The following is a 25,566-nucleotide window of genomic DNA, read 5'->3' as shown; positions in this document are numbered from 1 at the left end:
TCTCTGATCCTTTGATCAAGTGTCAACATGTCAATTCATGCTGCCAAAAGGACGTCATCTGGAAGTTGTCATAATTACTGTGTATGCCTATGGAAGGGGGGTGAGAACCACGAGCCTTGTAGGTTTTGTATTGAAGTCAATGTACCCAGAGGAGGAGAAACTCCTCCAGCTACACCATGGTGCTACCTTACAGAGTGATTTTGAGCCTACTCTAGACCATCGCAAAACAGTGCGTTTTAATCAATCATTTGGTGACGTGAATATATTTAGTATAGTATTATCAAAAAAGGTGAACTTTTTTAATTTTTCATTATTTTCATGAAATTCACTGAGGATGGTCCTCCCCTTCCTCCTCTACGGAGCCTCCACTGATGCATTTGATAGTGAAATACACTTTTTATTAATGCTAGTGAAATTGCTGAATTATTCCAATGACCCAAGAGTATCATTTACCTGCTTATGAAACTGAGCACATTTATAGTCCACCTGTGGTAAATTCAGCAAAACCCAAGCCATGAGGTTGAAGGAATTTCTCATAGAGCTCTAAGACAGGATTGTGTCGAGGCACAAATCTGGGGAAGGGTACCAAAAAAAATCTGCAGCATTGAAGGTCCCAAGAACACAGCGGCCTCCATCATTCTTAAAATGGAAGAAGTATGGAACCACCAAGACTCTTCCTAGAGCTGGTCCCCCAGCCAAACTGAGCAATCGTGGGAGATGGGCCTTAGTCAGGGAGGTGACCAAGAACCCGAAGGTCGCCTGACAAAGCTCCAGAGTTCCTCTGTGGAGATGGGAGAGCCTTCCAGAAGGACAACCATCATTGCAGCATTCCACAAATCAGGCCGATATGGTAGAGTGGCCAGACGGAAGCCACTCCTCTGTAAAAGGTACATGACAGCCCGCATGGAGTTTGCCAAAAGGCACCTAAAGACTCTCAGACCATAAGAAACCAGATTCTCTGGTCTGATGAAACCAAGATTGAACTCTTTGGCCTGAATGCTAAGCATCATGTTTGGAGGAAACCTGGCACCATCCCTATGGTGAAGCATGGTGGTGGCAGTATCATTCTGTGAAAATGTTTTTCACCGGCAGGAACTGGGAGACTAGTCAGGATCTAGGGAAAGATGAGCGGAGCAAAGTACAGAGAGATCCTTGATGAAAAACTGGTCCAGAGTGCTCAGGACCTCAGACAGTAATCACAGCCAAAATTGCTTCAGCAAAGTACTGAGTAAAGGGTCTGAATACTTATGTAAATGTGATCGTTTTATTTTATACATTTGCTTAGTCATTAGGAGGAAGTGTGTAGTTTGATGAGGGAAAAATCAATATAAATCAATTTTAGAAGGTTGTAATGTAACAAAATGTGTAAATAGTCGAGGGGTCTGAATACTTTCCGAATGCATTGTATAAAGTTAAATATTGTTGGTTGGATTAGGAATTTTGGCTTTGGCTACAGCCCTGTGTGTGTGCCTTGACGGTAGGAAGTGAGTTATTATATCAAATCGCAATTGCAACCATTGTAAAGTACAGTTCATCAGAACAGTCTATAAATTATTCACATGATAAAACAATCTTGGAGAATTAAAGCAAAAAGGGCGACATGTTCTCCACATATAATATGCACCAAACTCATAACTCCCACATGTTTTGTTTGTTGTTGTAAAACAGTTCAGTGTGAATATCTAACCCAGAATGCAGTCGCTATGAACTTTTGTGATGCTGTGTCCATCAATGTTGAGATAACTTTCTCTCTTCCTGAAAAATGGCTTTTTTGGAGATATTTCCATCAGAAAGCGACGATATACACTGAACAAACATAAACGCAACATGTAAAGTGTTGATCCCATGTTTCATGAGCTGAAATAAAAGATCCCAGAAATGTTCCATAAAAACAAAAGCTTACAGAGAAACCGTGACAAGATCCCGAGGCCCATTGTCGTGCCATTCATCCGCCGCCATCACCTCATGTTTCAGCATTAAATCTAGAATTGGCTTCCTATTTCGCAACAAAGCATCTTTCGCTCATGCTGCCAAACATACCATCGTAAAACTAGACTTCGGTGATGTCCTTTACAAAATAGCCTCCAACACTCTGCTCAGCAAATTGGATGTAGTCTATCACAGTGCCATCCGTTTTGTCACCAAAGCCCCATATACTACCCACCACTGCGACCTGTATGCTCTCGTTGGCTGGCCCTCGCTTCATATTCGTCAGAAAACCCACTGGCTCCAGGTGATCTATAAGTCTTTGCTAGGTAAAGCCCCGCCTTATCTCAGCTCACTGGTAACCATAGCAACACCCACCCGTAGTACGCGCTCCACCAGGTATGTTTCACTGGTTATCCCCAAAGCCAATTCCTTCCAGTTCTCTGCTGCCACTGACTGGAACGAATTGCGAAAATCACTGAAGCTGGAGATCTCCCTCACTAACTTTAAGCATCAGCTGTCAGAGCAGCTTACCGATCATTGCACCTGTAGATAGCCCATCTGTAAATAACCCTCCCAACTACCTCATCCCCATTTGTAAATAGCCCACCCAACTACCTCATCCCCATACTGTTGTTTATTTTTTTGCTCCTTTGCACCCCAGTATCTCTACTTGTACATTCATCTTCTGCACATCTATCACTCCAGTGTTTAATTGCTCAATTATAATTATTTCGCCACTATGGCCTATATATTTCCTTACCTCCCGAATCTTACTACATTTGCACACACTGTATGTAGACGTCTCTATTGTGTTATTGACTGTAATGTTTGTTTATCCCATGTGTAACCCTGTGTTGTTTGTGCCGCACTGCTTTGCTCTATCTTGGCCAGGTCACAGTTGTAAATGAGAACTTGTTCTCAACTGGCCTACCTGGTTAAATAAAGGTGAAATAAAAATAAATAACACAAGGCCCGAATGTCGCAAGGATCTGTACACATTTCCTGGAAGCTAAAAATGTCCCAATTCTTCCACTTTCTGCATACTCAACAGACATGTCACCAATTGAGCATGTTTGGGATGCTCTGGATTGACGTGTACGACAGCGTGTTCCAGTTCCCCCCAATATCCAGCAACATCGCACAGCAATAAGACAACATTCCACAGTCCAGAATCAACAGCCTGATCAAATCTGTGCGAAGGAGATGTATTGTGCTGCATGAGGCAAATGGTGGTCACACCAGATACTGAATGTTTTCTGATCCATGCCCATACCAACAGATGCATATCTCTATTCCCAGTCATGTGAAATACATAGATTAGGGCCTAATACATTTATTTCAATTGACTGATGAACTGTAACTATAATCTTTGAAATTGTTGCATTTATATTTTTGTTCAGTATATCTTACTTCATTGGTAAGATTGAGAAGGAAGTATGAGTGTAACACCATAGTGTATAGAGCATAGTGTCAACATACCTTGTGTCAATTTTGGGATGACTAAAGACGCTTGGGGAGACTCGCCAACAGAATTCCAGGCCTTCAATTCAATGAGGCCTCTTCTCTTGTCAGACAAGGGAATCTGGTAAAGGGGGATCATTTTCCTCTCTTGCGACCTGGAATCCAGGTCAGAGTCATTGACCGCCACCGTCTCCCAGTTTCCATCTTGGATCTTGATGCTGTAGCCCCGTATCCTTCCATTGGACTCCACTGGATCCTGTAGCAGGGAAAAGAAGAAGGCAACAACCAATCACCTGTTATTATTCAAGCCATAGATGGATAATACATCAGTAGTATAGAGTACCATAGTGTGAGTCATACAGTAATACCCATAAAACTTAGCGGTCACACACGGAAATGGTTTCAATAATTTTTTCAACATACACTTTAAAATGTGGGATTTTATAACCTTTTCAAATAAGGTATTTCATATAGGGTTACCCTAACGTGACGTATTGAGAACCATGTAAATCTCTCTCAGACATGGTGACTTTAATGAATATATTCACCTGTATATAGCCTAAAAAAATGCCATTTTTGATTTGATTTCTTTCAATACATTGTTGAACATAATATACTTAATGGGCATATCAAAGTTCCAGAGTGGGATCTCTGCTAGTTTTACAAATATTATTCAATATTCATGTTTATTTTTTATATTCATAAATTAAATGTACAAAATAAAGTTGAAACCAAAATACTACTCATATTACAGAGCAAGCGACAAAGCTTCATATGACACCAAGGTTTGCTTTGCAGCACCTACAGATGAAAGACAATGGAGTCTTAAAAGAGTGCTGTGTAAGGCCAAGATGTCATATTTTATGCCAATTTGTAGATACAAAAGTATAAAAACGCAACATGTAAAGTGTTGGTCCCATGTTCATTGAGCTGAAAAAAAAGTTAATTTCTCTCAAATTTTTGCACAAAAGCAAGTGAGCATATCTCCTTTATACCAAATGCTGACTGGTTTTCTGATCCACAAAGGTACTTTTGTTTTTAATGGTATCTGTGACCAACAGATACAGGTCTTCATTTCCATATATTAGGGCTTTGTTCAGTATACGTCAACAATCCTTCCCCCAAAAGGACACTTCTTCAATGGATTACATTTTGTGAAAACCAGTCCTTTAATGTCTGGGTTTTGGATTACATTTTGTGAAAACCAGTCCTTTAATGTCTGGGTTTTGGTGAAAACCAGTTTTAATGTCTGGGTTTTGGATTACATTTTGTGAAAACCAGTCCTTTAATGTCTGGGTTTTGGATTACATTTTGTGAAAACCAGTCCTTTAATGTCTGGGTTTTGGATTACATTTTGTGAAAACCAGTCCTTTAATGTCTGGGTTTTGGATTACATTTTGTGAAAACCAGTCCTTTAATGCCTGAGTTTTGGAATACATTTTGTGAAAACCAGTCTTTTAATGTCTGGGTTTTGTGAGGAATCACTCGTTTGTAACTCACCCACCAAAAATCACAATATGCTGTTTACATTGTGTCATTTGTGCTGGTCCAATTTGTATAATGGAAAAGCAGAAAAATCTGTGCGTTCTCACAATGTAATTATGGTTTCTTTTCAATGTCCCAGTTTTGTGGCATTGATTAATAAATAATTGAATCTTTACTTCATGTCAGATGTTATGTATAAAAGGCATATGACAGAGCTGCTGTAACTGAGTCAGGTTTTGTAGGCCTCCTTGCTCACACATGCCTTTTCAGTTCTGCCCACAAATTGTCTATAGGATTGAGGGCTTTGTGATGAACACTCCAAGACCTTGACTTTGTTGTCCTTGAGCCATTTTGCCACAACTTTGGAAGTATGCTTGGGGTCATTCTCCATTTGGAAGACCCATCTGCGTCCAAGGTGTAACTTCCTGACGTCTTGAGATGTTGGTTCAATATATCCACATCATTTTCCTGCCTCACGATGACAATTATTTTGTGAAGTGCACCAGTCCCTCCTGCAGCAAAGCATCCCCACAACATGATGCTGCCACCCCCGTTCTTCACGGTTGGTATGGTGTTGTCCCCATGTGCAATTGCAAACCATAGTCTGGCTTTTTAAGGCAGTTTTGGAGCAGTGGCTTCTTCTTTGCCGAGCGGCCTTTCAGGTTATGTCGATATATTCCTCGTTTTACTGTGATATAGAATGGGTGGCCAATACAGATTGTACCTGCTTCCTCCAGCATCTTCACAAGGTCTTTTGCTGTTGTTCTGGGATTGATTTGCACTTTTCGCACCAAAGTAAGTTCATGTCTAGGAGACAGAACGCGTCTCCTTCCTGAGCGGAATGACAGCTGCGTGGTCCCATGGAGTTTATACTTGCGTACTCTTGTTTGTACAGATGAACAATACCTTCAGGAGTTTGGAAATTGCTCTCAAGGATGAACCAGACTTGTGGTCTACAATTTTTTTCTGAGGTCTTGGCTGATTTCTTTAGATTTTCTCATGATGTCAAGCAAAGCAGCACTGAGTTTGAAGGTAGTCCTTGAAATACATCCACATGTACACCTCCAATTGACTTAAATTATGTCAATTAGCAGAAGCTTCTAAAGCCATGACATCATTTTCTGGAATTTTCCAAGCTGTTTAAATGCACAGTCAATTTAGTGTATGTAAACTTCTGACCCACTGGAATTGTGATACAGTGAATTATAAGTGAAATAATTGGTCTGTAAACAATTGTTGGAAAAATTACAATGCAGTGTCATGCACAAAGTAGATGTCCTAACTGACTTGCCAAAACTATAGTTCGTTATCAAGAAATTTGTGGAGTGGTTGAAAACGAGTTTTAAAAGACTCCAACCTGAGCGTATGTAAACTTCCGACTTCAACTGTATGTCTATTAATGTTCTGTATTATGTCATGTTTCATGTGGACCCCAGGAAGAGCAGCTACTAATGGGGATCCTAAAAAAATAAAAAATACCAAAATATAAAAACATGTTACTGTGGAAACAATATCAACTACTGCTAGTTTAAAATCAGCTCAGCTGTCCTACAACACAATTCTAAAACTGGCTAGTTTTGTCTCGTCTGTCCTAAGGTCCACTGTTTATCTTTCCCGGGAGACAAAATCCCAGAACTAACCTACATGTGTGGGCTACATGTGGACAAACGTCGCCCATCTTGAGAATAAATACATCACCTAAAAAAATAATAATAATTGGACATGTTCATGTTACAAATACAAAACATTTTCTGCTGTAAATATATTGTGCTTAAAGACTATGCCTACACTTTACCTAACTAATCAAAATCAGTTGTGTCTGGAGTACAACTTCAGCTGTCTGACCAGAATGGTATTTCTGTGTTATTACTTGCCCAAATCTAAGGATGTGGCTGTCTAACTCTCTGGATGAGGTTGTCTTCTACTCTCCAGTGGGGGATGAAGTCCCTTCCATCTATATAATACAGGTTAAGGACATGTGCAGTCAGGTGGCAGCAATTGTGGAGTGCATGACACTCCATCCTGGGTATGACAGTACGCCTCATGGGTCCAGCTAAAGTTCAATAACTACAGATGTGAGATCAGTGTTTTGATAACTTCCAAGCGTAACAGTTCCACAGAATAAACCATCTTTCACATAACTCTTTAAATTATTTTCTGGCAATATAACAATGTGCAAATATTACACTTTTCTTTCATCCAATTGTCATTCATCGCCAGTACAGATACTGTACCCATCAGCATTTCGTCTGGTGGGGCAGGGGCTACCTTGCCGAACATGTCAGTCGTCAACCCTTTCTATATGGTGTACAGGACCCCATGTAGCCTAAGAAAGGAGTTCCCTGATATGTTTAAAGAATACACAGGTCCATTGATAGTACCATTTGATTCAATAAATATCAAAAGACAATTTAAAAAAAGTGACATTTTATTGCTGAGGGCAAGGTGTTTCCATTTCAGACATCAGCATGAAGCCCACCGGACTCCATACAGGTATCTTTGAACACACATACAGTCACTGTTCTATTTCTAATGGTAGTTAGTATCTGTTTAAGTCAGATATCACCTATTCTATGTTGAAGTTACCAGGCCAGCCTAAACATACCAAATTCTGTTCTCCCCATTGACAACCGTTGGTGAGAAGGCAAGAAATTAAGCAGCGTAGATCAGCTCATAGCCCCTCAAAGATACTGGTCACACACACACACACACGATTATGATAAGCCTGGTGGAACCAACCTGAACGCTGAGTTTACAGTTCTATTTCACATCTAAAAAGTAGGAAATAAGCAACAAATGTTAGTTTACATAAATTATGTTTCACAGTTGGGTCATCAAAGTAATGAAGTGGGTTACCTTCTGTATTTGTACAAATGAGGAGCCCGTGAAAGCGGTTGCCGCTGACAGGTGAAGGTTGCTGGCCGAATACTTACCAACATGTGGAGGACTGTTCCATTCATAGGAACGCACACAGTGAGAGCTTGTAAGTCAGTATTTCACGGTGAGGTCTACACCCAAATGATGGCGTTTTTTTTTTTATTGCAACCATTTCCGTGTTTGACCACTACATTTTATGAAGACATCACTGTGGCACTCTATTTTCAGTATGGCCTTCATTACCTTACACATCACTTGCACTCTCCGCTCACTTTGGACTTGGCTGGGAATGACGACTCTCCATAGGTCTGGTTTACTTGTAGGCTCTGGGCAAAGAACAGAGCCAAAATCAATATAACTCAGCCATCTGAGATATGACAAACTGAGCTGTCCATAGACTAGCTACCTGGATCACAATCACTCATACACTGACTTCACATATGAGTTCTACAGCTTAACATGCTAAATGAAACACAATAGAACGCTATATGCTTATTGTCATGGCTACTCACTGTCCTCTGGGGTCCTGGCGGTAGAGTTAGCGCTCCAGTCACTCCAATAGCCATAGCCCCTATGATGAATGCATCGCACCTGCACTACATACTCCCTGTCCGGCTTGAGGTACTGAAGACGGAAAGACTCCTTGTAGCTTTCAGTGTCATTTGGCGGTACCTAAGAGAGAGTCAATTAAATGGATATAATGACAAATGGAGTCGAGAGGGTGCCATATTACAGTGAATTTGCAGCACCAACAATACAAGTAGAATGTTTGATTCACTGTTGATAACACCTATCAGAATAAGGATAGGATAGATGGCTTTTAACATTAAAGAGAGATTTCACTCCAACATTTGCCAGATGTTTACACACCTTATAACAAGTCCAACGTCAAGCCCATGCCATACACACCCAATGCCATCGGTTGTGTAGATCATACCATATCCCTTTACCAGGAAATTATACAATGCTTATCCTTTCATTTTGGGATTGAGGTTACAACAAATGGCACGGGACATATCAACATTAGTCTACTTCTGAGGTCTAAAGAATATCCTTTTAACATGTATTGTGATTGTGGCTATTTACCTCAGTCCAGTCTCCAGAGCCCACAGTGCAGAACCTGATGTTGTATTTCAGCGTTACATAGGTTACATGGATAGGGTGCTTCCAACTCACTAAGAGAGTCCTGGAAAAGTTATTCTCGGAAAGAATATTGACATCTGATGGGGGATTCGTTTTCACTGCAACACAGGACAAACCATTAAACTATATGGGGGAGGTGATAATCATTGTAATAACCTCAAGGGCAATCAGAAAATACATCGCACTCCACCTACCCAAATCAGCAGCATATATATCCAGAATGTCAGATCGAACCTTCCCCAGCTTGTTTTCAACTTCTACCCACATAGCAAGTTGCATGAAGCTTGGAAAGGTGCCGAAGTCGATGTATCCACTGCTTCTGTGAGCTTTGCTGCTCTTATTTGAGACACTGAATAAACACAACAATGATCTACATTGTTATTCGATCAGAAATGAGTAATTAACAAATCAAATACACTATCTAAGAACCTTGATATTGAGGGGTTCTAAGAACCTTGATATTGAGGGGTTCTAAGAACCTTGATATTGAGGGGTTCTAAGAACCTTGATATTTAGGGGTTCTAAGAACCTTGATATTGAGGGGTTCTAAGAACCTTGATATTGAGGGGTTCTAAGAACCTTGATATTGAGGGGTTCTAAGAACCTTGATATTGAGGGGTTCTAAGAACCTTGATATTTAGGGGTTCTAAGAACCTTGATATTGAGGGGTTCTAAGAACCTTGATATTTAGGGGTTCTAAGAACCTTGATATTGAGGGGTTCTAAGAACCTTGATATTGAGGGGTTCTCAGAACTGAAGCCAGGTTTTCCATTCACTGATTTAAAAAAATAATGTTGGTGTTCACCATGTATCTAACCTTATGTATGACACTCACATTAGACTGCCAAACAAGGTATAAGTGGTTTTCAGAATCTCGTCTCTTGTCCCAGGCTGCCATGTGCACGTGACGTTGGACGAAATCTTTCGGCCAGACTGGACAGCCATGCAGGACAGGTTCACAGGCTTCTCAGGGGGATCTGACCAATAAACCAAACAGCTGCCATTATGTCAGAGAAACATACCAACGGCTATGTACCTACTGCACTGAGCAGGATGGGGTCAAAACTCATTTCGATTCAGGAAGTCAATTGAAATTCACTTCCTCAATTGAAAACTGAATTGAACCCAAACCTGACACTAAGAAAGCTTTAGGGTCATTCAGTGTGAACATTAAAGAAAATTGTTAAAGACTCCAGCCAGACTGTTCTCTCTGCTTCCACTGCTTCCACATGGCAAGTGGTACCTGAACATCAAATCAAATGTATTTATAAAGCCCTTTTTTACATCAGCAGATGTCAAAGTGCTATTCAGAAACTGAACCTAAAACCACAAACAGCAAGCAATGCAGATGTAGAAGCACAAGTGGCTAGGAAAAACTCTATTGAAAGGCAGGAACCTAGGAAGAAACCGGGCCAGTCCTCTTCTGGCTGTGCCGGGTGGAGATTATATGAGTGCATGGCCATTAAGTACAGATTGTTCTTCAAGATGTTCAAATGTTCATAGATAACCAGCAGGGTCAAATAATAATCACAGTGGTTGTAGAGGATGCAACAGGTGGTGATTGTCAAGCAAGTAACTGCCGGTCTCACGGTAATTGATCATTAATTAACATAAACACATTTAGCACCTCCTGGCTTTCACACATAGCACAAAAGCCACTGATGCAGACCTTTGGAATATCTATATTTTAAATCTAATACATGCATATAATATAGCCTACAACTTCACAATAAATCCATTATTTATTTTAGACAGGTCTAAAGAACCATGATATGAAGAAAATGTCGTCTATTTTCAGAAGAACAGAATAGTATACTCTGAGTTGTCCTTATGTTAGGCCCTGATCTGGCTGTGCCATATGGCTGTGGGCTACACTAGTTCATTTATTAGACAATATTTTCTTAGAATTTAACAGTATGAAGAATACAATTGAACATAGCTGAATAAAATAGAAATTATATTTTCCACAAACGATTTGAAGTAGGGCGCTCATGCGGCTATTCTGTGTTGAGTGGTTAAAGAAACCAGTACTTCTATATGCTTAATTTATAATTATTTCTGTAACTTTAGTTGTGATACATATGTTGGGCTCTATGTTTTAATTTTTAATATAGTATAATGCTGCATGATGCGACTCAAATGAGGATTTGAAAAAAGTTGCATGAAAGGCATGAGCTCTGCTTAGTTTTTAATGCAGGCTGTACACGCTTCATCAGACTCTCGTTCACAATTTGACAAGCACTTGATAATGCCTTGAATATCCCGGCGGTATCCCCTTTGTGTGGCAGTAATGCCCCCTTCAAAAATCCAGGCCTTTTGCAGTCAGTGGCCATTGTGCCCTTAGGCTGAATGTAATAATTATAATTCCCTTCTCCCTGCACGCTCCGAAGCACCCCTCACTCACATGGCTCTCCGTCACGTGATCGGGTCTTTCCCACAGGCTACAAGTGAAGATAGACAGACCGGGGAGGCAACTGCACGCGTCCTTATCCAATTCCGAGGTGCATATTGAAGATACTGGAAGAACTGTCCACATTTACTTTTTGTCAGCCAACAAGATGAGTAGGCCTAACAAACAGCAAAAGCACTGGACTTTGTCAATCTACTATCCCCCATAGTACAACAGTTTACCTATTCTATGCAAAATAATATTCCTAAAATAGTCTGGGACAGTTGTGGGATGCGATAGAATTACCAAATTAATACAACCACTGGCATCAAAACACCTGTTTTAAGCAATGAGGCTGATGCAACAGAACATTTAAAATGTTGAAAAACTATTAGGCTATTTCTTCACATTATAAGCTCAGCAGCACAAATGTTCCATTAGCAGGAAAACACAAATATCAAAAGTGACTGGAAATGCAATAATGCATGTAATGCTTTTATTATGAAGGTGGTTTTATGGTGAAAATTATCTTCCCCAAACTTGAAACTCACGGGCTGCATATGAATGCCAGTTAGGCTCTACACCCATTGGAAAGCAGATGAATGTGCTTCATGTTAAGAAAATTATTTGGCCACTTTAGTCTAAATAACCCTCATCAAAACATGTAGGCCTATGGGCTACATAGGCCTACAAAAGAGAAGGTGTGCATTGTTTCTGGCCTTATGCTGGGCCTCATTCACAAGTGATAGGCTAATTTTGTCACCCATCAGAATATTAATGATTTAATCTCATATTTACAGAACATACACTAAATAATATACAGTACCAGTCAAAAGTTTGAACACACAGGTTTTTCTTTATTTTGACTATTTTCTACATTGTAGAATAATAGTGAAGACTTCAAAACTATGAAATAACACATATGGAATCATGTAGTAACCAAAAAAAGTGTTCAATAAAAATATATTTGTTATTTGTCAAAGTAGCCACCCTTTTCCTTGATGACAGCTTGAAGGTGTTCCCACATATGCTGAGCACTTATTGGCTGATTTTCCTTCACTCTGCGGTCCAACTCATCCCAAACTCATCCCAACTCATCCCAAACCATCTAAATTGGGTTGAGGTTGGGTGACAGTGGAGGCCAGGTAATCTGATGCAGCACTCCATCACATTGGAGGTGTGTTTTGGGTCATTGTCTTGTTGAAAAACAAATGATAGTGAAACTAAGCCAAAACCAGATGGGATGGTGTATCGCTGCAGAATGCTGTGGGAGCCATGCTGGTTAAGTGTGACTTGAATTCTAAATAAGTCACAGTGTCACCAGCAAAGTACCCCCACAACATCACGTTCACGGTGGGAACCACACACGCGGAGAGCATCCGTTCACCTACTCTGCGTCTCACAAAGACATGTCAGTTGGAACCAACAATCTCAAATCTGGACTCATCAGACAGAAAGGACAGATTTCCACCGATCTAATGTCCATTGTTTGTGTTTACTGGTCCAAGCAAGTCTCTTCTTATTATTGGTGTCCTTTAGTAGTGGTTTCTCACACACTCTCCTCTGAACAGTTCATGTTAAGATGTGTCTGTTACTTGAACTCTATGAAGCATTTATTTGGGCCGCAATTTCTGAGGTTGATAAATCGAATGAACTTATCCTCTGCAGCAGAGAAAACTCTGGGTCTTCCTTTCTTGTCTGGGTCCTCATTGATGTTTTTTGCAGCTGCACTTGAAGAAACTTTCTAAGTGCTTGAAAATGTTCCCACATTGACTTCCCTTCATGTCTTAAAGTAATGGACTGTCATTTATCTTTGCATATTTGAGCTGTTCTGGCCATAATATGGTATTTTACCAAATAGGGCCATCTTCTGTATACCACCCCTACCTTGTCACAACACAACTGATGCAAACGCATTAAGAAGGAACGAAATTCCACAAATGAACTGAACAAGGCACACAAGTTAATTGAAATGCATTCCAGGTGACTACCTCATGAAGCTGGTTGTGAGAATGACAAGAGTGTGCAAAGATGTCAAGGCAAAGGGGCAAAGGGTGGCTACTTTGAAGAATCTCAAATATAAAACATTGTTATTGAACACTTTTTTAGTGACTACATGATTCCATGTGTGTTATTTCATAGTTTCAAAGTGTTCACTATTATTCAACAATGTAGAAAATAGTCAAAATTAAGAAAAACCCTTGAATGAGTAGGCGTGTCCCAACTTTTGACTGGTACTGTGTGCACACACACACACACAAGTATGTGGACACCTGCTCGTCGAACATCTCATTCCAAACTCATGGGCATTAATATGGAGTTGGTTCCCCCTTTGCTGTTATAACTGCCTCCACTCTTCTGGGAAGGCTTTCCACTAGATGTTGGAACATTGCTGCTATAACAGCCTCCACTCTTCTGGGAAGACTTTACACTAGATGTTGGAACATTGCTGCTATAACAGCCTCCACTCTTCTGGGAAGGCTTTACACTAGAGCATTAGTGAGGTCGTGCACTGATGATGGGCGATTAGGCCCTGCTTGTAGTTGGCCATTCAATTCAGCTGAAATAGTTGAATCCACTCAGTTTAATGTCCACATACACTACAAAAGTATATGTTTTTTTATTATTTTTGTTGCCTAAATTGCTTACATTTTTTGAGAAATAGGTACAATTTCTATACGTTACTATAACTCGCATTCCCTTGGAATGAGCCGATCAAAAACAAAAGTCAAATAAATTGTGAGCCAGGGCTACACACTGGCTAAACAAAACAAAGACAAATCAGCAAGCAAGTTGTCCTTAGCACGGCCATGTCTGATTTCATGGGGAAACTGCCACAATAAGAGAGAAGATCAGTCTTTTGCAGGAAAATGAGAGGGTTATGGTCGAAGTGCTGAATTGCCAGTTCCAAAGTGAGAGTCTCTTCTTCGATAGCAGAGTTGTTTTTTTGATGTGTCCAATTTCTATTAAAAGCATTCCACAGGGTGCTCAACAGTGTTATCGTCTTTCTGTGGGAGGGTAACCCAAAAGGAACATTAAAAGGTAGGAAAACAAACCGCCAGGAGTGGCGAAAGCAGACAACTCTTCAGATAGCAAGTTCTAACATACTTAGCAGCGCCAACACGGTCCATACAATTGTCGACCCTGGCCAAAGGGTACGAGTCCGATGGCATTAGATTTGTGAAAAGCAGAACAAAACCGTAGATACCCATCCACCTTAGGTACTAATTTACAGGGCGAACTCCACGGGCTTTTGCCATGTTTTGCAATGTCATTCTCAAACATTAACTCTGCCTCGCTGCAGACTTTCTCTCTTTTCAGGGTTCACTCAATAGGCATGTTCTTTGATTGGGGCAGAGTCCCCAACGTCAATGTCATGCTCTAGTAGAATTGTTTGAATTGGCTCATCTGAGAATAAACCCTGATATTCTAAAAGTACTGCAAAAATGTTGCCTTTTTCCTCTGGAGACAAGTATTCTAGAATCTCTGAGTTACTTAACCGTCCAACAGGCACAGGGTGTATTGGACTTTCCTCATGCTATTGAGGAAGACACTGCTGTCAAGGGTGACAGCAGTGGCTCTAGGAAGAACATCACTACCGGTTACCATCGACTTCTCTGCCCGATCGTAGCGGGTGAAGTATGGTTTCAACATGTTGAAATGACACAGCCAGGATTTTTTTCCTGTGGCGATGTACTCCAGATAGTAAAACAAAATTACAATGGGGTAAAGGCTTGAAAAGGAAGCTTGAAACATTAAAACCCAGAAAGGGCAACAAAACCAGGACTTGGTTACCCACCTCAAATGCAGTTTCGGGTCTTTCAATCAAACCAAACTTTAATTTGTGCCTTCTCCAGATTCTCACTGGTGTGGTGCAATCTGTATCAAAAAGCACTAACGAGCTCAAACAGATTTGTTTTTGTGTTTAAGGTGTTGCCCTGCAACAACCTCTCTCTCAGTAAGCTCAAAAGGACCTCTGACATGATGTCCAAACACGAGCTCATCCGGACTAAAACTTGCTTCAAACAGCAGAAGAGGGAACCCTTCATCTCAGTCTCTCAAACTCAAAGCTGTAAACTCAACATAGAAAGTCTGATGAAATCTCGTCAAGAACACCTTGAGATTCTGGGTGGTAGGCTCCAGAGGGGCAGTGGGTTACACCCAACTGTTGTAGCACTAGCTGGAAGACCTTTGACATGAACTTTGAACCTCGGTGTGATTGCACTACCCGTGGAAGTCCAAACATTTAAAATAATTTCACCAGGGCCTCAACAATACTGTTGTAATTTTCCTCAGTGAAATGGCCTCAGGGAAATGAGTGGGCAGTACACATGATGGTTAAGAAAACCTGGATACCACTCTTTGCGGTTGAAAAAAAAAGACCAACACAACTAGAGGTCGACCGATTATGATTTTTCAACGATACTGATTATTGGAGGACCAAAAAAAGCCGATACTGATTAATCGGACGATTTTATATATATATATATATATATATATATATATATATATATATATATATATATATATATATATATATATATATATATATATATATATATATATATATATATATATATACTTTACCTCCAGTAACCATAAAACCGTAGAGACCCATAGATATGTATAAAAAATAAATTTAAAAAATGACAATTACAACAATACTGAATGAACAATGAACACTTATTTTAACTTAATATAATTACATCAATAAAATCAATTTAGTCTCAAATTAATAATGAAACATGTTAAATTTGGTTTAAATAATGCAAAAACAAAGTGTTGGAGAAGAAAGTAAAAGTGCAATATGTGTGGGGGCTGTGCTTTGGCAAAGTGGGTGGGGTTATATCCTGCCTGTTTGGCCCTGTCCGGGGGTATCATTGGATGGGGACGCAGTGTCTCCTGACCCCTCCTGTCTCAGCCTCCAGTATTTATGCTGCAGTACTTTATGTGTCGGAGGCTGGGTCAGTCTGTTATATCTGAATTTCTCCGGTGTCCTGTGTGAATTTAACTCTCTCTAATTCTCTCCTTCTCTCTTGAAGAAGAACCTGAGCCTTACGACCATGCCTCAGGACTACCTGGCATGATGAATCCTTGTTGTCCCCAGTCCACCTGGGCGTGCTGCTGCTCCAGTTTCAACTGTTCTGCCTGTGGCCATGGAAACCTGACCTGTTCACTGTGATTACTATTATTTGACCATGCTGGTCATTTATGAACGTTTGAACATCTTGGCCATGTTCTGTTATAATCTCCACCCAGCACAGCCAGAAGAGGACTGGCTACCCCACATAGCCTGGTTCCTCTCTAGGTTTCTTCATAGGTTTTGGCCTTTCTAGGGAATTTTTCCTAGCCACCGTGCTTCTACACCTGCATTGCTTGCTGTTTGGGGTTTTAGGCTGGGTTTCTGTATAGCACTTTGAGATATCAGCTTATGTAAGAAGGGCTATATAAAGAAATTTGATTTGGACAGCAGGAAGCTTGGCCCCAGGGAGGTATTTTACGAACATATACTTAGGAATATTAAAACACTTCAGTTTCTTTTTCCAATCACGAGTATCATGTGATCCGATTGTCAACTGTCAATTTACAGATACGATAACGAACATGAGTATGGCCATGTCGGCACACACCTAGTAAATATGGTATTGGCACTGACCCTTCATATAGCTTTCTTACTTTATTGTTCTTCTCATTTCTATTATTCTTTTGTTCTACTTTATTTTTTAATAGTACTACTGCATTGTTGTGAAAGAGCAAGCAAGGCATTTCACTGTACTAGTGCATGTAAAAATAAAATGAATGTGTACGTTACATTTTTGTGAATATCAGTACAAAGGCATGTCCTTTGGATACATTTTCACTGTATTTCTGTATGAAGTTTTTGCACTTGTATCCAAATGAATTACTCAGAAATTAAATTTAAATGGAGATATTAGAGGAAAATACTTGCGTGGACATTTTGTTTTCTTTTGATATGAAATAACCTAAAGTTGATGTGAAATCATTGGAGGCATACTTACACCCTTTGGTCAATAGAATCCCATGGATTACTTGATTTCGGTTTAAGGGAGACCCTTTCGTCTCACAAAGTAACCAGTTGGCCGTTTCATTGGTGATGGTGATGGTCACGCTAACAGCCGAGTCATTTATCTTGGTGTACTGCTCTTTGGGCACTGTGACGTTTTTCAACTTCCAGTAGATGTCCTCCGCTGTGGCTTTAGCAGATTTGTAGAGCACACATGTGGCGGTGAATTCCTTCCCAATTTCCACCGATGGAGATTGTGGGATTATTGTTCCATAGGTGGTGATAGAACCTAGAGAAAACCCATGCATCAAGTCAATGCTACTAGGAAATGCATGGTGAATTTTACACAGAGGGAAAAGTCCATGTGGTTGTTTTCATGGTTATTTGGAAACATGGTTATTTGGAAACATAGGGTCAGTACAAAGCTCACTATCATTAAACTTAAAGGAAGAAGACAGCTCATTCTAGGGTTTATGTGCAGCAGAGAGGTTGAATCAAAACATATCAGACTGTCTGTCGCTGTGGAAAAGTGCGCCTGCTAAGCAGCACTTAACAAAAATTGTTATTGAAATGTAGTGGTACACTTACTACAGGTGGGCCTACAGGCCAGCAATGCCAAGGACAGAAGCTGCAGCAAACGGTATGATGACTTGTCCATGATGCCTGAGGGAAGATTCACAAATTCACAGACTCGCCAAGCCTAGCCTACATTTTATCTCAAACCATTTCCCACCCAATTAATTGCTAGTGGAACTACATGTAGTTAGCTACATTTTGCAGTAGCGTGGTGGTAGTTAAAGAGATACTTTGAGATCTACTACCCCAGTCAGATTAACATGTGGATACCATTTTTATGTCTCTCTCTGTCCAGTATGCAGAAGGTTAGAGGTAGTTTCACGAGCCCCAGGGTTAGCATAATGACTTGAAGTCTATGGGTATCTGCTAGCATATACCCATAGACATCCAGTCATTTCGTTGATGCTAGTTAGCAATTGCGCCAGCGCTAATTAGCAACTTCCTTGAAAACCGCAAGCATAGACAAACATTTTATCCACGAGTTCATCTCTGGGGAAGTAAAGGGACTCAATGCCAAAATCCCTCAGTATCCCTTTAAACGAAATAACATTTGCAGTGTTTTCAGTGTTTTTTGCCAGGTAATGGTGTAGCTAAGTACAACAGAAAATATGGGTGAAGTAGGCATCAGACCTGCCAAATTCTAACTTGAAACATAGTTTTTGGATTTAATAGACTAAATTACAAATTCTGTTAACATCTGACTCCAGAGTGATCAATTTGTAGTCTATGACATTTCAGATTTAGACACCAAAATGTATCAAAGTAGTTTGGATGTAGTGATCTACTTTAAAAGATGCACTATGCCAAAATCACTCCGCCATTTCCTGGTTGTTAAAATTCAAAAAGGTCGCTGAATTTCAGTTTATGTGACAAAACAAGCATGTATAGTGTAGAGAATCACTTTACCATCTAAACCACAGAAAAATACTTTCATTAACACAAAACATTACATTTTCAGCTGTTTGAAGCTAGTGTACAAAACTAAAGACGCAAAAACAAAACTTAAGAACCGGATGTTTATAAATAGCGCACATAGAACAGATATACAGCTTCTTAGGCTTGCTTTCAATGAGAATGACAGATCTATAACACACAATTCTATGTGAATTTGTTCAGGTCACTCAAAAAGATGCATATTGCAGCTTTAATGAACTATATTTTTCTTAAGAGTAGCTTTAGGTGTAGCTTCTTATAGCTTCTTCTAGTGTGAAGTAATTGGTAGCTTTCAGAGCAGCTTCCCCAACACGTAATTGCTGACTGAAGGTAGGTAGCTACAAAACTTTGTGAACATCTCATTTCCTCAAGGACAGTCCTCTTGCATGTAGGACTTTTTGTAGCCATGTGTCAGTCAGCAAAGCTAGTCATATCACTACAGAATATTATTATGCAGCTTATTTTCAAACTACAATAAATAAAGCTTTGGAGGAACACTGTCATAACACCAGAGCTGCTACAGTTTGGGATGCACGATATATCGGAATCGGACGAAAATATCTAAAAATGGCAGCATCAGTTATCGGCCTGATGTCTATTTTAATGCCGATGTGGAAAACCGATGTCAAAGCTAAGGTGCAAACCTATATAACGTAGGTACATAGCCATGGAAAATGTTTGCGCTACACGTGCAACACAGCATTCCTAACCTAGCCCACAATGTCTGCATCGAGCAGTCAAGAAGTCGAGCAGTCATTTGAAAGAGTAAAACTATTTCAGCGACACAACTCAAAAGGTGAAACCCATTAATGCCAAGATAATGGCATTCTTTGCCCTCGACAATCAACCATTCTCTGTCGTGGGTCATGTTGGCTTTCGCAACTGGTCGAGCACCGGTACACACTACCAACTGCGCTATTTTTCAGATGTTGCCCTACTGGAGTTACACAGTAGTAGCGTCACTGCTATTAGCTTCACGACATGCTATGGAACTCCGCTTGGGTCTTTGCGTGTCAAAAAAGACATACGTCAAAAAAGACTCAATTGACAATAACACTATTTGACGCATTAATTATGCTTTTAATTTGACAGTCAAATAACAGTTCTATTATAGAATGTTGTGTGTTCTGAATTTAAGCATGCAAGCCAAGCGCCACCACTACTATCAGTAGTACTGTCAAAGCTGTACAAAGAAGTCTGCAAAGAAGCATACACCGGCCACAAATGACGTGTTTGAAATACCGTGTTAGTAATGAAGCATTATTTGTTTGACCGCAACTTCTGGGGTAGCTAGCTTTAGCTTTGTACCTAGCTAGCACCAATACAACCAGCCTGAAAACAATGACTAGTAGAAACTGCAGTCATTATCATTATTCTTAGCAATCCTTGTGAGTAACTATTAGCTAGGTAGCCACTTGTTGTTCGCCTATTGAAATGTAACTTCAGTTCATGAAAATAAATAGCTAGGCAGCTGTTGCCCAAAACTAACGTTATAAAGCAGTCAGCTAGCTTCATCTGGCTAGTGATGCTCAACCGGACCAAGTAATGTGTTGTGAAGCTAGCCACAATAAGGGTTAGGCACAATAGTGGAATTTGCAGTTTGCCTTCAAAATAAAAAGCACCTATTTGAAAGTGACGCAGAAGGTTACAATTAGTGGAATCATGCCATATTTAGACTAGATAATGTTAAACAAGGTTGGAATGTGAAGCAATGAAATGGGGTATCAGTCTACCCACAGAACACAACTGTGAAGAGTTTACACAAATATTAGCGTTGAAGCTCTCATCACGAGACTGTGACTGTGTGAAATCCCCTCCCCAGTCAGCCTAGTGTGTGTACTGACATTCATATTACCTAAGGATTGGGGATCAATGAAATGGGGTATCAGTCTACTCAATACCCAAAATATTTTTTTACCAACATCCTCCTCAGAGTTTTCAGACTCTAAAATATCCACACAGTTTTGTTTTCCTAGGGAAAGTGTTCAATACACATAGGTTGACAATAAATGTGGCTCAATTCAGAGGTTTCAGAGTCCCGCAATAAGAGCTACTACGCTAATGTTCTCTATGTGTCACTGAGTAGACGAATACCCCATGTCATTGATCCACAATCCATAGGTAAGGCCGTACAGGGAAATAAGTATTACCCCAATGCAATTCTAAAGTATAATATATCCAGTGTGATTTCAACAGATTTGTCAAACTAACAATCTATTGTCTTACGTTGATTTTCTATAATATTCCAACCTCGTTTAGCATGATCTATTCAATTACGGCATAAGTGTACTATTTGTATTCATCACTGTCAATTACAGACTTTTATTTTGAAGGCTAACTGCAAATTCCACTATTGTGGCTAATTATTATCATGATTAGCTTCACATAGATGGGTCCGACCACCATTAATCAATAAGAACTGTCTTATAAATGAAGGTAATTTTAGATTACACTTATAGTTAGCTAGCCAACTATATCTACTGAAACAGATTGTCATTTTGTTTTAGGGGAAGAACATTGCGTGCATCCATGAGCCATCTTTTTTTATTATACGTGTGATAGTGTAATCAATATGTAATAAATACGTAAAAATTGTATGAACACGTTAAATTATTATGTGATGTGAAGTCATATTCAGGTCCTGATTGGTCAACAAGCTTATTTGACATGCAAAGACCCAACGGCGCTCCATAGAAGTCCTGGTTGAGAATGAAACAACTGAACAAATGAAACAGCACAGCAAGTAAGTGAAAGAAATAGGTTTTGATTATGTTTGACTGGAAATGGGGAAATATGTAAATGCCAACTGAATAACTTTTTGGTCAGTATAGTGTGCGTGTGTGTAACCTTTAACAAGGCAAGTCAGTTAAGAACAAGTTCTTATTTACAATGACGGCCTACTACAGCCAAACACGGACGACGCTGGGCTAATTGTGCGCCGCCCTATGGGACTCTCAATCACGGCCAGATGTGATACAGCCTGGATTCGAACCAGGAACTGTAGTGACACTGCTGTGTCCACATATGTGTGTGTTTTAACTATTTAACTGTACTAGAATGCTTAAAAACATTATTTTAAAAATTAAATAAAAATTGAGAATCAGGTCTTTTGGCAAGGAAAATATCGGTATCGGCCAAAAATGTAATATCGGTGCATCACTAACTACTGTTAAACAACAACAGCTGTGTAGCCTATTTGTGTTGTGTAATTCATTGGGTAGGCATGCACCCATATCACTGGCACATGGGTTCACCAGATTTGATTTTGTATTCAGTACTTTACCAATAAGTAGTGACTTAACTGTTTAGTTTTATGAGGGCCTCACTGACTACTCCCACTAGTAGGAAATATGGGAAATGGAACCAATGATAAAGCTACTCCTAGAGAGCTAAGTTAGTTATAAAACACAAAAACTATGCATTGCTAGTTATGAACAAACAGTAGCTCGCTAACAAAGTCTGTTAAATGGCTCAAATGTAAACATAGAGGCCTAGTTTATGTGAAAGCGTGGCAATAACTTGTTCACTTTTCATTATTCACAGATCTCCTTCTCTGATGACATGGCAGGCAGACCACTCCTGAAAACAAACTGCTCAGCAAAGGCTCTATTGAGAGATACCAGATTTTCTTTTTTAAAGCTCATTTTCAGTGTTTGTGTTTATATGTTAAGGGGTGTTATTTTGGCAGATAATGTCACCCATCTAAATAAATAAAAATATTTTTATAATTAACTAAATGTAGGTGTTTCTGGTTTGTGTCAGTTTCACTGTTTGTTATGCTATAAATTGTTACTTATGGTTGTAAGTGATCAAATGAACTAGAACATTTTATATTTTGCAATTCTGAGTAATTACTACTTTAGTAAGGATATACATTTTATTCAGCACTACTGCAGTTGCTAAATAATTCCAATAAACGGCAGCATAAGACCACAAATTAAATTTCAGAAGATAGGGTCTCTCCCTGAATTCACCACTCCCCTGCGAGCTTTTTATGTCCCAGATTACTGTGACGTAATATGATGATTCATGTTTATTATTAACTGTTTTTATGCTCATGTTTTGATATTATACTTCATTACTATAACTTATCAATAAGCCTGAACATTAATTCAGTCACCCCTGGTCGACAAAAATGTCTTTTAAAATTCATCAACCAGTGTCGACCCGCTCTGCCTTCTCAAACAAGTAGCCAACTCAACAAGCTCCGGCAAGAAGCTTGTGGCGTCAGGGAACACTGCCTTCTCGCGAGGGTTGCATGATGCATTTATTGGCAGGCTTAAAGATGCACATGTCTTCTCTATTCCGAGGCTGTTTACTCTCAATGAGAGATATTAAGATTATTTTTATAATGTCTGTGTACCAGGGTTGAGAATATTGGCTACTGAATATTTGGCCGGGGTTCAATACCTGCTATGGTCACTATTGTCTTGCTCTCCCAAAAGCAACACAGGCCTAATACACAATATATAGCTAACTGTAAAGTAATGAGTGACCATTTTAGAAAAATATGAGACATATAGTCTTTGGTTGCATGCTATTTCATATGAATTATAGGGTTGCTTGTAACCTATAACTGATTCTTTGTGGTCTTATGCTGCAGTCTATGGGAAATATTTAGCAAGTCATTAATTCACATAAAGACATTGGTGAGGCAACTGAGAAATAGTATATTTGTGATGTTAATTCCTTAGATCAGTCTCAAACCTGCCCCATACCAATTCCTGGACTTCCACAGAGGTTACTAGGTCACCGAGTTCAAACTACATTTGAAAAATAAAACATAAAATGTGGTTTGTTTATCAGGTCTTCTGCCTTGCAATAATAAATATTTAAAAACAGCAAAATGCTTAGACAGATTTTGATTAACAAAATAATCAAAATGCTATTTAGTACTATATGATATTTATTATGATAATATTATTACTAAAGTATTTTCTAAAAGTATTATAGGCTACCCTAACCTAGAATTAGGGTTAAGGATAATAGGTTATATGTAGGGTTAACGTTTCTGTATAGCACATTGTGACATCTGCTGATGTAAAAAGGGCTTTATAAATACATTTGATTGACTGTTGGGTGTAGGGTTTATAAGGCAAAAAAGAGTATGGTTTATAGCTCTCTTGCTCCTGCCTGGCTTTGTGTGTACTACATACCTCATTCGAGACACTTGCTCGGCTCATAATCTGATGTAGCAACTGCTACAGATCCACAAATCAATGAAATCAAGTGAACCTGCGCAGTATTCACTCCCTACGATTTTAGATTGACGCATATTAAATTACCAAGCACTAATTACAAACAAAAAAATCGTTAGAAAAAGGTTATTTCTTGATTTAAAAAATGTATTCTGGCTTTTTAAATCTGGTTAACCATGAGCAGAAAATGTTTAACGTCTGATGGGCATACCCCAGCCATCGCTAATGCATATACATAGACAAACAATGAGCTCGCCAAGGAGCCGTAACCTTGTTAATAATACGTTACCCGAGGTAAGCCTATTATTTTAACCCGGGTTGGTCTCATTGCCAACATACCGGGAAATGTAACTATGGGAAAGTGACTTCGTGCCACCATAATCAATATAACTAGTAGGAGTTGGCACCACCCTAAAAGAAGGCCTGTTATTTCGCGATTATTTAAAAACTACGGCAAACAGCTGGGCCAATAGGTAATATTATTTAACTGGGCTCCATGGCTGAAGCGATGAACACGTTTTTATAAGATTAAATGTCATGTGTCCAGCCTAAAACTATCTGTTGGCGCCGGCTATTGCCATGTAGTGTTGAGAATCCCAATGAAACCAACAAAAAAATATGACTAGCTACTTCAAAAGAAAGACCATCTTATCTCGCTGTCTGACGCTTGCTATATAACGTTACCTCCATCAGATTGATAAAGAGCTATAAAATAAGTATTACTGATCATTTTAAATAGCTAGTTACTGTAGCTAGCACGGACATTTTGAGGGGAAAAAATTGATCAATTTCTAATTCCGGGAAACACAAACAACACGGGAATGTCGTATTTGCAGTACCCCTAATCGACTATATTCAACAAAACCAGAAAAACACGTCCGTACCAGCCTGTTAAACAGGGCCCGACATGTTATAACAACAAAAACACTCACCTTTCACATCTTTACTTGTTGGGTTCATGTTTTCTAGCTAGTTAACGTTAGCTGCGTAAAGACATGTAGATTTCACATCACTCAGCTTAAACTATAAAATTGTCTGTCTTTCCCAATTCCAGTATATTGCATAACCACGAGTTCCAATACTTCCCCTTGCAATGCAAATAATACAAATATAAATTAGCTACAAACATAACGACTGATCTAAGTCTCTGTCTCGTTTGTCAACGACTTGTTTAGAGATCTGCGCAGAATTGCTGCTCTTTTGATTTGCCAGGAGAATCGTCTGTCACACAATGTACTAACCAATCAAGACGCTAGATTGTTCCGCATGACTGTTTTCCAGTATATCTGCACCCACTTGCCCGAAATGCTCCAATGTGTGCCAGGCCATGACGGAGCTTGGTTTGAATGCTTTGTCTGCTGCTGAATCATTATGTACCTGACGCAACAAGCTCAACAACAAGCACTGTTTGATGCGTTGTTTAATAAATATCAGAAACAAAAACAGAGTAAGCTATGGAAAATGGAATAAAAGAAGTGGGTTAATGGCAGGACAGTGCTACCCTGTCTCTCCTTCATGTGTGAACAAATGCCCATGTTGAGGTGATGACT

General features: G+C 39.5%; 1 protein-coding gene across 1 annotated transcript in view; it reads right to left on the bottom strand.

The window, feature by feature from the left end:
- The window catches only part of LOC124016629 (interleukin-6 receptor subunit beta-like), a 50,569-nt gene extending 25,439 nt beyond the window's left edge, over positions 1-25,130 (bottom strand). Inside the window, exons 1-9 of the mRNA XM_046332156.1 lie at positions 24,949-25,130; positions 17,898-17,972; positions 17,305-17,598; positions 9,731-9,872; positions 9,090-9,244; positions 8,839-8,993; positions 8,265-8,424; positions 7,996-8,078; positions 3,409-3,646 (exon numbers count right to left, since the gene is read on the bottom strand). Coding sequence (XP_046188112.1) covers positions 3,409-3,646; positions 7,996-8,078; positions 8,265-8,424; positions 8,839-8,993; positions 9,090-9,244; positions 9,731-9,872; positions 17,305-17,598; positions 17,898-17,972; positions 24,949-24,976 — 1,330 coding nt within the window. The 5' untranslated portion in view covers positions 24,977-25,130. The remainder of the gene's footprint in view (positions 1-3,408; positions 3,647-7,995; positions 8,079-8,264; positions 8,425-8,838; positions 8,994-9,089; positions 9,245-9,730; positions 9,873-17,304; positions 17,599-17,897; positions 17,973-24,948) is intronic.
- Positions 25,131-25,566: the final 436 nt, after the last annotated feature.

Source organism: Oncorhynchus gorbuscha, linkage group LGY (assembly GCF_021184085.1).
Source record: "Oncorhynchus gorbuscha isolate QuinsamMale2020 ecotype Even-year linkage group LGY, OgorEven_v1.0, whole genome shotgun sequence".
In the NCBI taxonomy this organism is placed as follows: Eukaryota; Metazoa; Chordata; class Actinopteri; order Salmoniformes; family Salmonidae; genus Oncorhynchus; species Oncorhynchus gorbuscha.
This window is presented reverse-complemented; position numbering and strand designations above follow the sequence as displayed.